Here is an 11748-nt window from a genome sequence, read left to right as displayed (position 1 = left end):
CATATGTTATCCACTCACGGACATGTTCCATGTCATTAGGATCTCCCAATGCCATAGCTGTCACTTGCCCCAAAGGGCTAAGGTCTGGCGGCTGCCTCACCCGCACTTGTTGATTCTGACCCTCCAGCTCATGCACATAGTTGTGCAGTCCACAAAGCGCAAGAATTATCTGGGTTTGCTTGGTCCCCGGATAGTGCGGAATGCCTTTCAACATGTGCCACTTTGCTTTTGCTGCCCCAAATGTCCTCTCTATGACATTTCGCAGCTTGGAATGATGCCGGTTGAACAGCTCCTGCGCATCTGTTGCCCCCCTTGTCTGGAACTCCTTCACCCAATACCTCTTATTTGGATAAGGCGTGAGATACCTAGGGCAAAGTGCGTAACCGGAGTCCACCAAATAATAGCGGCCTGCAATAATTTCACAGCAACCGAACAGTTAACATACAAATTAGCTATAGCCTTACACAACTGAATTTATCTAAGTCCTACTAACCTGATGGTGGATGTGGGAAAGAGGCATCGGCTTCTGCCTTTCTTTTGACCTGCATATCATGTGCAGAACCCTCCGTCCCTGCCCCAATATATGTGAACCTCATGTTGAAGTCATAGACCGCAACCACATTTTGGGTTGGCCTTCCTTTCCTATTAATGTGGTCATCACAGACTCCTTTATCAACTATGACATCTATATGAGTCCATCCATGGCGCCTATGCATCCATAAAAAACGGCGAGTACTCCACCAATTCAGCGGACACTACTGCATAACTAGTGTCCCTAGGCCTAATTATGTCATTTGCAAATCCAGTCATGGCTGCTAGAACATGGGCAAATACCTTGCCACATGTCCCTAACCCCCTCCTAAGTCTCTCATGCATTTGTCTTTGGCATTGGTTTGTACCACATGCCCATAGAAACATAGCTAAAGCTTCAATTGATTCAAGCTCCCTACTGCCTTTTAGGCCATAGCCATCACGTAGTATGCTATGCAACCTAACCAAATTTTCAGGCCTCATTCGACAGTTTTCATAGCACCTACCAGGATCTAACAATAGATTCTCTACCCATTGTCTTCCGATAGGCTCAGGCAGTGGGACATAAGGGTTACCTTGTCTCAGTACCTCTGCATGTCCCAGACTGCAATGCATGCAGCCATAGCTGCAATAACCACCTCGTTGAAGCTCATCTCACTTGAATTCTAACTTTCCTCATCGCTGTTGTCCATGCCCCTAAATGCTGCCAAGCAAAAGTATAAACCATCGTTGGTAAGCACATTTACAAGCTAGCTGTATGCCACAGCTCCAAGGTTGTTTTCTTATGACAGTAGCAAATTACGACAAGAAAATCTAAATAGAAGTATAACAAAATAAATAATTGAGAATCACTTACCTACTGCTACTTGAGTAAGCTCGAGAAGATCAAGTAAGACTTAGATTCGTGAAGAAAATATGCTTAAATGGATTACGACAGACGATATTTGCTTTGAACGGACTATTTCTCTATCGGTTTCATCAGCTATCTCCTTCCTCAACCCAGCTGCAACAATACAACTATAATTAGCTACAAAGTACCATTTCGATATACTGAATTTACAGTTTAAAAATTAGTATACTTTAGCATTGAAGACCATCAGTGACAATATAATTTGATATAATCATATCCGATCAGTCATGAATCATGCAGCACCAAAGTAAAAGGAGCAGATGAATTACCAAAATCTGTAAATCTTTTCTCGGAAGGTGCATGAACTCAGCAGATTCCCTATCACCATCAATTCTGTGGAGCTGCAGCACCAGCGGCCGCCGGGTTACAATGCCTGAAGATACCATTGCATATGAGATGTTACCAAACTATAACTACACATGAGATGTTATCAAACTAGAACTGTATTACACTTAAACTGGAAAAGGCATACACGCCTTCAAGCTTGTCGATTACTGATGACCTCTGCAAACAGTCCCTGATGTGCCTGCAACAGAAGTACCCAATGCTTATGTGTTAAAACATAGATCACTTTAAAGCATGTGTTAACAATGAAATAATTTATAGTTACAACAACCAAGTCATGACTGGCAGCTGAAACAAAAACATCACATCATACAACTGATAACAAGTTCTGGAAAAAAATACAACACATGGTTTTTGGGCAAAGTCCCCGTTACAAGACATGAAACCTCCACACATCTAGGACGACAATGAATGTAAAGGATACAAGTCGACACTCAAATGCCACCGCTGCTTCACTCCAAGATCAACATCCCAGCTGCTGAACTACTTCTTATTTTTGTTCATTTGATATGTCAGCCATGCCATACGTTCTTTGGCTGTCAGTAGATTCTTGAACACCCGCCAAGGCACGAGTCATTGAACAAATCCGTTGCTAAGAAGAACATGTCTGAAGTGGCTGGCACACCGTCATCTCGTAAAATTTGCATTGCTTCGTCTACCTCCACCTGTTCACGGGTCCGCTCTCTATCCCTTGATGCGCTCCTTGCAGCAATGCTCTCAGACAACCGAGCAATGTAGTCCCCTACATAGTAAGTCTTCTTCTTTTCTAGGCTGTTGACAACATGATCCCTACTGTCCCTCTTTGAACCAGACTGGTAGCTGGATGGGCCGCCTAAGTCTAGCCGACGCACGGCAGCAGGAGGTGTTGACTCCTGAATACCACCAGCGGACACGAAGCAGCCCGTGTTTTGGTTGCGGTCACCAAACAGTGCCTCCAACTAGTCCAGGAAGAGAGGTCGCCTACCACGGAGGACCTCAGGATGACTACCATCCTACAAAAAAACAAGAGGAACACATAATGTTAAACAATGCACCATATGTAATCGAAACTGTTATCAAGATCACGTACCGAGTTCATGGGCTGGGAACCTTCTTGAGTTTCCCAGTACTCAGTGTCAGCATCAATGGCGCCCGTACGTGGGTTCCTCCCAAGCCTAGTGGCTGTCAGCCCATCTTTCCATGTCTGGTAGGCTTTTTTAGGTATCCTAGCCTATTGTTGCATTATCTCTTATCAAACTAGGGGAAATAAGTGTAAATGTTGTGCTAGCCAGCAGTGGTGAGACCCTGCTGAGTGAAGTTACACTTTTCCTTCTCTTAAAGGCAAAGGTCCAGCAGCAGCTTGGTTTCATCCACGGTCCAAGTTGCACGCTTTGGAGGCATCTGTTGGAACATGGAAGGGCTAATGTCGTTTGTGACTGGACATACTAATGGTACCGAAAAAACCTAAAGGATTGAAACGAAATAACAAAAATATGATGCAATGGTCACAATTGTGTACTTGCCTTGATTTCTCGCTTCAGGCGCTTGGAACACAAGTTGTACCGGGAGGATTCCGGCGGGGAGCAGGAAGCTGTTGAGGACGGTGCCAGTATATATACTTCAAAAGAACACACCTACATGATAAACATGTTCCCATGTCAAAGCTAAATGCTTACCAAAGTACTCCCATGCAAATGTATCTTTTTTGAATTGGAACTCTATGTATTCTGTACTAACATCAGATTATTGAAGTAACAAAAGAAGTAAGGGAATTAATGTTACTATAACAAAAGAAGTAAGCACATCAGTAGTACTGAACAGCTGCTGAATAGCTCAAATGACGCATACAGGCTACCATTTCCACTGGTGAAACCTACTGAATGCAACGGATGCTTGGATGTATACAACTCTGTGCATTTGAATCATCGAGCCAACATGTATTGGTAAACTATACGCTCAAACAGTGCATTGATTTCGTAGTGAAACTGAGTCAAAGGCACATCCGCATATTGCATAATGACTGAGTGCATAAGCAGGAGTATGAGGACACAGATGTAGAACTCACCCATCATTGGTTTACATGACCAAGAAGGGGAGGCAAGTGTAAATGGAAACATAAAAAAGGGAGTTTATTTTAACCCTCAATGGCACGGATGTGCAAGGCCAATGTGTCCCTAATAATCCCTCTCTACTTAGGCAGTCACACCTTGGAGCTGAAAGCTTGCAACCCTAACCCAGCGGATCTGATAGCGGCATGCAAAAATGGGATAGCAGTAGAGGGAAGCAAATCGAAAATACCGTTGTTGGGGCGGCGGAAGCTGGAGGAGGTGATGGATCCAGTGCCGTGGAAGGCGGATCTACCGCCGGCGGCGACGAATCGCCCGGATCTGGTTCGCGAGACGGCTATGGCTCGGAGAAGGCGCCGTCGAACCAGAACCAGCGACACGGGCCGTGTGGATGTCGCCTTCGTTCGCTAGGAAAAGGGATGGGAGGGGTTTGAGACGGACGGCGTCCGGCGGCGATGCGGGACCAACGGCGCGGGCGAAGGCGACAAGGGAGAGCGAGTTAGGATGGCGGCAGCTGAGAGCGGTGGAAACCTAAGCGCGCCACCGAATGAGACGGGAGAGAGAGTGGGATGGCGGAAGCTGAATATTGTAGGGACGGCGGAAGCAGGAGGAGGCGGATTCGGTGCCGTGGAAGGCGGATCTCCTGCCGGCGGCGACGAATCGACTGGATCTAGTTCGCCAGATGACTACGGCTCGGAGAAGGCGCCGTCGAACCAGAACCAGCGACACGGGCCGTTTGGATGTCGCCTTCGTTCTCTGGGAACAGGGATGGGAGGGGTGTACGACGGACGACGTCCAGCGGCGACGAGGGACCAGCGGCACGGGCGAAGGCGAGAAGGGCGAGTGAGTGAGGAGTGCGGCAGCTGGGAGCTCTGGAAACCTAAGCGCTCGACCGAATGAGACGGGAGAGAGACTAGGATGGCGGCAGCTGAATTCTCTAGACCAGCCGAACGGCTACTCCGCGCCTGGGTCACAGTGCTCAAACCAGCTCCAACCGGTTCAGCCGCATACTCGACCAGCCGAACGAGGCCGAAGAGGTGGTGAAGGAGAGAGCAGGGGCAGGAGAGACATTTGACGCCCGTACGTTGACTTGGATCCCTGCTGGCGCGAGGGTTGGTATGTCACGTGAGCAAAAGTGATATTTTTGTATCTATTTTTCGTCTTTGTTGGTGAAAATGTAGCGGTGACGGTTGACATGCTATCGAGGAGGTGCTCCCGCGTCATGCAGGCGTCGGTCCATGGTGGGGCCAGCGGCTGCAGTTTTTACGAAACCTGGCACAGGGGGCGAGGTGGGCAGTGTGTTGGCCCTGGCGGTTTCAAGGCACGGGAGACACGATCTCCAACACCCGAAGAGAGCGTGTCGGACCCTGGGCGCGGCGCTGGACTACAGTCACGTGCAGGCGCGGGCATTGGTGGTGACGCGATGAGGAATAGACACACAAGATCAGAATGACCAATGGATCTAACTCCCAGGAAATCAAGCGAGGAAGAGAATCACTCAAGCAACAAATGACTTTTTCGTTTTTTTTACCTTGGTAATAACAGGGTTTCTCTTCCCATAAATGAATCTATAATCTATATATAATAATCATGGAAATTTTCTTTATACCAAGTTTGATTTAAAAAAACAACAACTAGCCGTGCGTACTTCCTTATATAACTTCCAAAAATCACGTATTTACTTGTGGCCGTCGGGACTCGGACCTGGAAGAGCGAACGGCGTCTCGGTGACCCAAATCAACGGCCTGGAGCTCGTTGACATCCCGGCCGCGGAGCTCGGCCGGCAGCCCTGCCCGGGTACGAGACAAACAAGAGCGCCGCCTTGTTTGGGCAGGCGCCGCAGCGGGCACCCGCATCCCCCGCCCCTCCCCCGGACACGACGCGTACGCGCGATACAACAGCGCCGACCGGGCGCGAGCGCGACACGAACTGGCTACCAACCCAAACCGGCTGCACCCACTCCGAAGCCAGGAGCCGTAGAAAAGCCAGCAGCCCCGGAGACGGAGAGATCCCCGTGCCAGCCCCGCCCCAGCGTAGCAACGCCCGCCCCCGCCCCACCTCGCCGCCTCTCCACGCGACCCGCTCGACGCTGCCTGCCGCCGCAGCCCAAATGCCCGCCCAGAAGCGCCCGCCCCCGCCACCCTCGCCCTCCCCCTCCGCGGCCCCGGGCGCCGGCTCGCCCCCTCCCGCGTCTCCGCCGCCGCCGCCGACGGCCGAGCTCGCGGAGAAGAAGCCCAAGCTGGAGGAGAACGGCAGCGCCGGCGCCGGCGCCGAAGCCAACGGCAACGCCAACGGTGAGCGCTCGTTCGTTCGTTCGCCCTTCCGCCCCTCCCACGTCGACGGCGCTCTTCTCCTCGATCTCCACGCGCTGATGCTGGTTTATTTCCTCTTCCGCCCACGTTGTTTGGCTTTGCTCGCAGATTCCGGCGCGAAGGCGGCTGCGGCGGAGTCGTCGGAGTCTGAGTCGGAGGACGCGGACGCCGCAAAACAGGAGTACGTGCTCGGATGCTCGCCAACCGTCCCGTTGCTTGTTTTGCCGTTCTCCTTTCCCCGTCGTCGTGTTTTCGTTCCTGATGCATGCTCCAGATGCGGCACCGCTAAGCGGCCACTCGCGCGCGTGTTCGCTCCCTGTCGTTGGCCCTTTCCTCAGCTCTCGTGCCTGAGCCGAGCCCGTCGGTCTTTTCTTAGTTGGCTATGGCTGGCTGCGGATTTCTGAGGGGCTGTTTGCGGGAAGGGAGGCGCCGAGCCATGGATGTTGCGTGGTTTGCCCTATTTTCTACCTGTGAGAAGGAGTATCTTTGTGATTTCCGTTGGTACACAAGCAACACAAGTTGTGCAGATGCCAGCGCTAGCTGTAGTCATCATCTGATTCATAATTCTTATATCTTATTATTAATAGAGCCAGGTTACCTAAGGCGGTATGAAGTTTGAGGCAGTCGTGAAGAGTGCTAAAGTTTTCAATCCTACAGACCAGTGCGGGTTAGGGATGACACTGCAGATCTTTCCATTCATATACAAGTAGAAATGAAGTGGCTTAATTGGTGGTTTGATATTGATCATGTTCCTTATTTAAGAAAACCTGTTGATCCTGCCTCTCTCCAGCAATAAGTTTCAGCTCACACATCATAATGTCCTTTGTTTCATCGCTACTGTGAAACTGAACATGGAGTGTAGCTTTTAATGTGGACTGCATCATCCATTTATTTACTGCTTAATAATTAAGGATGCTATGCTAGTTGTAATATCTGAGCTCCATCCACCTATTAATTGAAACATACATTATGAACTTGGAAGCCTATTCAGAATTGGTAGGTTGAAGCTTTTGGCATACTGGTAGAACCCACCACCCCTAATTAATTAGAGCTTTGAACTAAAGTGTTTTTAGATGCATACAGCTTTAGTCTAATTGCTGATATGCATACTGATGCACTGTAGTTGCTGCTATGCGTATAGATTTGGTACACAGATGTATTATAATAATAGAATAAGATCACATGGCTATTTCTGCCTAGTGAAAAGATATATCAATAAACTTCTGTAACTTAGGTGTTATTTATTCTGGCAAAAGATAGTGATGAATTAAGTGAACATTAGCCTTTTATTTTGTACTCTCGTTTCTCTCTTAGAGTGATGAGTATTGCTCTATGCATCTCTGTTATGGTATATGTGTCTGGCTCTTGCCTTATTTTGATGTCACACAACCAAATGCAGAGAACAAAAGCAAATGAAAGCCAAGTTTGCTTATTAGTTGTAACATTCATCTTCAACTTAGCATTGGATGGTCATTGTGCAGCCAGGATAATCCCAGGTTACATGGCCTAGGTCTGATTTTTCTTGTCAGCAATATCATAGTGCAAGCTGCCTACCTAGGATTTAGATGGATCATTCATTCACAGAGAAATGAAAACAAGGTTAGCTTTTTGATTTTACATGTAATTGGGGCTGAGCTTGAGCAATGTTGTTTGCCTCTGGACTTCATACGACAGATTTTACAATGTGTTAGCCTAGGATAAGCTTCTCATAATTTCTAGCAAGTTGATAAACTATTTGTTTGCCTCAGTCATTTTTACATGCATGAACTGAAATGAAATGAAAGGCACATGCAGTGTGTGAGGATACATTATTAGTCCTGAACGTACATCGAAAGGGCCTCTAGCTGAGTTGGTTAGGTGGCTTGAGTAGCACTCCTCAGGTCCCGGGTTCGACTCCCCGTGGGAGCGAATTTTAAGGCTGGGGTTAAAAAAGTCTCCTCGTCTGTCCCACACCAAAGCACAAGTCTAAGTTGTGGCACGGACATGGTCGTTCTCACATGGGCTACAATGCCGTTGTGTATGGGTGGGGGAGGGGTTCGGGGGTTTTCTTGACCTACGTGAGAAGGTCTTCTTAATGCAATGCGTGGGAGCTGTCTTACCCCCTGCTTTTAGTCCTGAACATACAGCTCCTTCGTAAGCTCTGACTATTTCTCAGATTACACCTTTAGCACCACCTTGTGTAGCATGCATGATCTATACTACTATACTAGAGTAATCTAGTGCTTCACCTCAAGTTTTTATAATTCTTATAATTTTATTACATGGTGTTCATTTTCTCTTGCTTTCCTACCCATTGTAAAGAGTTTTGACACTTCCGCTGACACCTGCAGGTTTGTACCAGTAAAATTGCCGGATGTACGCAAAGAAGTGCAGTGTCCCATATGCTTAGGTACCTACACAAATGCAGACAAACCTGTAAACTTTGGTATTGCACAAAAGAAGCTGCCATTTCTATATGGCTAGATTATTCATATACTGTACATTGCAAACACACAATGTGACATTTCAGTATTTTGAAACCCACCTATACTTTCAGTTGGAGAGAATCCTTGCCACAAAGATAAGAATTTTCTTGGACGTGCCATTTATTAGGAGCTAGAGCCAATGGATGGTACATATTTTAGTCATGCTTAACTAAAAGTTAAAACTAACTTTCTTCATTCCGGCAGTAAATAATGGTTTCTGTGAAGCTTTCGGTTTTCCATTTTTAATTTTGTAGCTTTTTTTAGCCAATATGTTTTTTAACAGAAAGATGTTGCTTGCAGATATAACTCCTTTTCAATTTCATTCTTGCTGTCATACAAAAACTCTGTTAACATGTCGCATAACTGAATATCAACTTTAATTTACTGATTGTGGAACCATCTTATGCTGCTAGGCATCATCCGGAAGACTAGAACAGTTATGGAGTGCCTGCACCGGTTCTGTAGGGAATGCATTGACAAATCCATGCGACTTGGGTAATACATGACTATTATATTGCATTCCTGTTGTGTTGTTTTGGCTTCTGAGTCAAGACTTACAGTTCTCTTCTTTTGTATATTGTAACATGCATCCCTGCAGTATGTCAGCCCATGTTGAGTAGCACAGTATTGTTACTAACATATCCCTTTGCTATAAAGGAACAACGAGTGCCCAGCGTGCCGCACACACTGTGCGAGTCGGCGTTCTTTGAGAGATGATCCGAACTATGATGCCTTGATTGCAGCTCTATATCCAGACATTGACAAATATGAAGAAGAGGTATTGTACTTCGTATTTGTTTATACATATTAAGAGATTGATCCTAGTAAATGTTTATGCATTGTCCCATGTCCAGGAGCTAGCGTTCAACGAAGAGGAGAATGACCGCAACAAGCAGGTTCTTTTCTATTTCTGTTTTGCTGATATCAGTTTTATATCCACTTTCATGTGCATCTGCTGTGGTGTTCCGCATCAAATATTCCCCATCAATTTTGACTTAGATCTCTGAACCTGTGTGTTACAAAAATGGTGTGATATGATTCCCTGCTACTTCTTGTAGGATAGTTTTGTCCCATGTGGACCCTCCCTACATTAGCATTTTCTCGATGGGTAGTAGGAAAAATCCCAGCTAAATTTCATTTCTAAGGAATCAAATTTGGTCAACTCTGCTACCCCTTTTTTGCTCCTTTCAAAAGAAAATGTTTTAATGTGTCCAAGCATCAATAGACAGGTGCCCTGGATTCCTGGAATCACTTGGACTAAGTTGACATCGTAGCATTGAGCAGGTTGTTTGGTCCAACTGCACTTCTTGCAGAAGGATAATAATAAGTTAATGACTGAGAACTTCATAAAGGAACAAAAATGAAATAGAACAATTAATTATTTTCATGTTAACTTTGTTAGTGGCAGAACTTCATTATATTATTTGTAACTGTAAACTGTAAAGCCCGCTCTTCGTTCCATTGGATGGAAACTTATGTTAACTACATGAATAGTGAAGTCATGAAACTGCCAACTATGTCCTACCCTTGCTACGAAGTGCAGATAAGAATATTAGAAGCCTTTTTCTTCAAGAACCCGGGAACATTGCTTTGATGTCTGTGCATATGCAAATGCTCTTGTATTCAAGTCTGACACCTATATGACCCGAACTAATGATTGACATATTTGTGTGCATCTGCCATTTTGTTTCCTCGCTTTGTTTATTTTTACATTGAACTCAAGTTCATTTTCCTGATTAATTTACATGTGAAGATTCAAGCATCCATTGCTGAGGCTTTTCGGAAACAATCAGAAGTTATTGGGCGGAAGTCTACCACCAAAGCTACTGCTGCTGCATTCGTAAGAAGATCACGCCGTAACATTCGGCCTAATGGGCAGAATACCTATTTCCGTGGCCGAGGAAGAGCCAGTTCCGATGATGTTGCTCTGGCCTGTTCTGAAGATGAAGAGGATGGAAACAGTGAAAACGGTAGCAAAGAGGCCTCATCTGCTGAGGAGAGTTCCCCAGAGAAAAAGCAGAAACGACTGCCAAAATGGCCAACACCACGTTCTTCACCTGCCCGAGGAGCATGCAATGACGAGCTTGCTTCTGATGAAAAGGACGATGTAGGAATATCCAGGGAAAATTTTAGCACATCTCCTCTACGAGCATGGGGAAAGAATGGCACTCGCAGTCAGACTCGCCACAGTAGCTTCAGTGGTTCAAATGGTAGGATGGTCAAGGGTGGGCGCATGATCAAGTTGGTTGAGTGCTTGCGAAATTCTGACGACAATGACGGCGAGGTGAGCATAAAGATGCTCGTGATATGTTTCCTTATTCATTTCAGTGTTGCCTTGCATTAGTTACTGACTTTATTTGACAGCGTGATGTGCATCTTTGTCTGCTTCCACTTGATGGACAAACCGCACCAAATCTGGAGAAGTCATATCTGTGTTGCGGCCCAACTCTCTCCATCAAACAACTTTGTCAGGTCAGTACTTATTGAAACACTAGTGTCCATTGTCAGAAATCAGAACTTACAGACGGATTTCTTTGTGTAGTTTGTCGCCAATCAGACATCTCACAAAGATGAAGAAGTTGAGATGTATGCGCTGAAGCCTTCTTATAGCAATCCTGTCAGCACTAATCCATCTGGTCTTGACAAAGCAAGGCTCGCAGGGGAGGAATGCCTTTCAGACTTGCGCTCGTTCACATTTCCTAATGGGGTTCTGGTGAGATCAAACACTTTGATTATCTGATTAACCTTGTTTACTTTCTTCTAAATGTTTTGCTCTTCATTTCAGGAGCTGGTATATGCCATAAAAGTGGCGAACTAGATGTTGAATAAAGGCCAGTTAGTTCAAATGGAGCTTGTGAGATGTGAGATAAATGTGTGTAGGTCTGTCAACCAGAAGTTTCAAAAGAGTCAGATTGGCTTCCACAGTTCACCTCGCTGTTAACCCAAATTTCGGTCTGCACTGCACTGCCAGTATTCGGGGAGTTTCTCGGTTGGGTGAAGGCTGAGTTCTTTCCTCGGGTGGTTAAGTTCTTTTGTTTCACAGTTCAGCAGTTTCAGCTTTTGGAATTCATCCGTTCATATTCTTCAGACGGCAGCCAGTCCGTGCTGCGAACGGCTTCCCAGATATACGTAACAGAAAT

At 46.3% G+C, this 11748-nt stretch overlaps 1 protein-coding gene and 1 long non-coding RNA gene across 6 annotated transcripts; one reads left to right on the top strand and one right to left on the bottom strand.

Annotated features, from left to right (window-relative positions):
- Window positions 1–6: 6 nt before the first annotated feature.
- Window positions 7–5192, bottom strand: LOC136523512 (uncharacterized). 3 transcript variants are annotated; one of them, XR_010776160.1, is made up of 5 exons: window positions 2856–5192; window positions 1711–2778; window positions 1388–1534; window positions 494–1234; window positions 7–408 (listed from the first exon to the last, which is right to left on the bottom strand). It is a non-coding gene; the product is annotated as an uncharacterized lncRNA (long non-coding RNA). The 3 variants fall into 3 exon arrangements; XR_010776159.1 differs by having other exon boundaries at window positions 3289–5192; XR_010776158.1 differs by having other exon boundaries at window positions 1711–5192.
- Window positions 5193–5472: 280 nt separating this feature from the next.
- On the top strand, window positions 5473–11747 carry LOC136523469 (putative E3 ubiquitin-protein ligase RING1a). Of its 3 annotated transcripts, XM_066517150.1 has the most exons (10): window positions 5477–6125; window positions 6252–6324; window positions 8474–8532; window positions 9022–9103; window positions 9266–9386; window positions 9463–9504; window positions 10362–10892; window positions 10973–11080; window positions 11151–11321; window positions 11394–11747. In XM_066517150.1, exons 1-10 carry the CDS (start codon window positions 5942–5944, stop codon window positions 11424–11426), a joined length of 1404 nt encoding a protein of 467 aa, XP_066373247.1. In that variant the 5' UTR covers window positions 5477–5941; the 3' UTR covers window positions 11427–11747. The 3 variants fall into 3 exon arrangements, with proteins under 3 accessions (XP_066373244.1, XP_066373247.1, XP_066373251.1); XM_066517147.1 differs by having other exon boundaries at window positions 5473–6324; XM_066517154.1 differs by lacking the exons at window positions 5477–6125; window positions 6252–6324 and adding an exon at window positions 7593–7742.
- Window position 11748: the final 1 nt, after the last annotated feature.

The sequence above is a fragment of the Miscanthus floridulus genome, chromosome 2, assembly GCF_019320115.1.
Source record: "Miscanthus floridulus cultivar M001 chromosome 2, ASM1932011v1, whole genome shotgun sequence".
NCBI lineage: Eukaryota > Viridiplantae > Streptophyta > Magnoliopsida > Poales > Poaceae > Miscanthus > Miscanthus floridulus.
The sequence above is the reverse complement of the archived record's forward strand: the minus strand, read 5'-3'. Positions and strand labels throughout refer to the sequence as shown.

What these genes read in the sequence shown, in the direction of transcription:
- LOC136523469 (XM_066517147.1), top strand. Translation starts at nt 5,942, where the DNA reads ATGCCCGCCCAGAAGCGCCCGCCCCCGCCACCCTCGCCCTCCCCCTCC. An exon ending in GCAGTGTCCCATATGCTTAG is followed by an intron (nt 8,533 to 9,021) that starts GTACCTACACAA and finishes TTATGCTGCTAG; the next exon opens with GCATCATCCGGAAGACTAGA. An exon ending in TTGACAAATATGAAGAAGAG is followed by an intron (nt 9,387 to 9,462) that starts GTATTGTACTTC and finishes TCCCATGTCCAG; the next exon opens with GAGCTAGCGTTCAACGAAGA.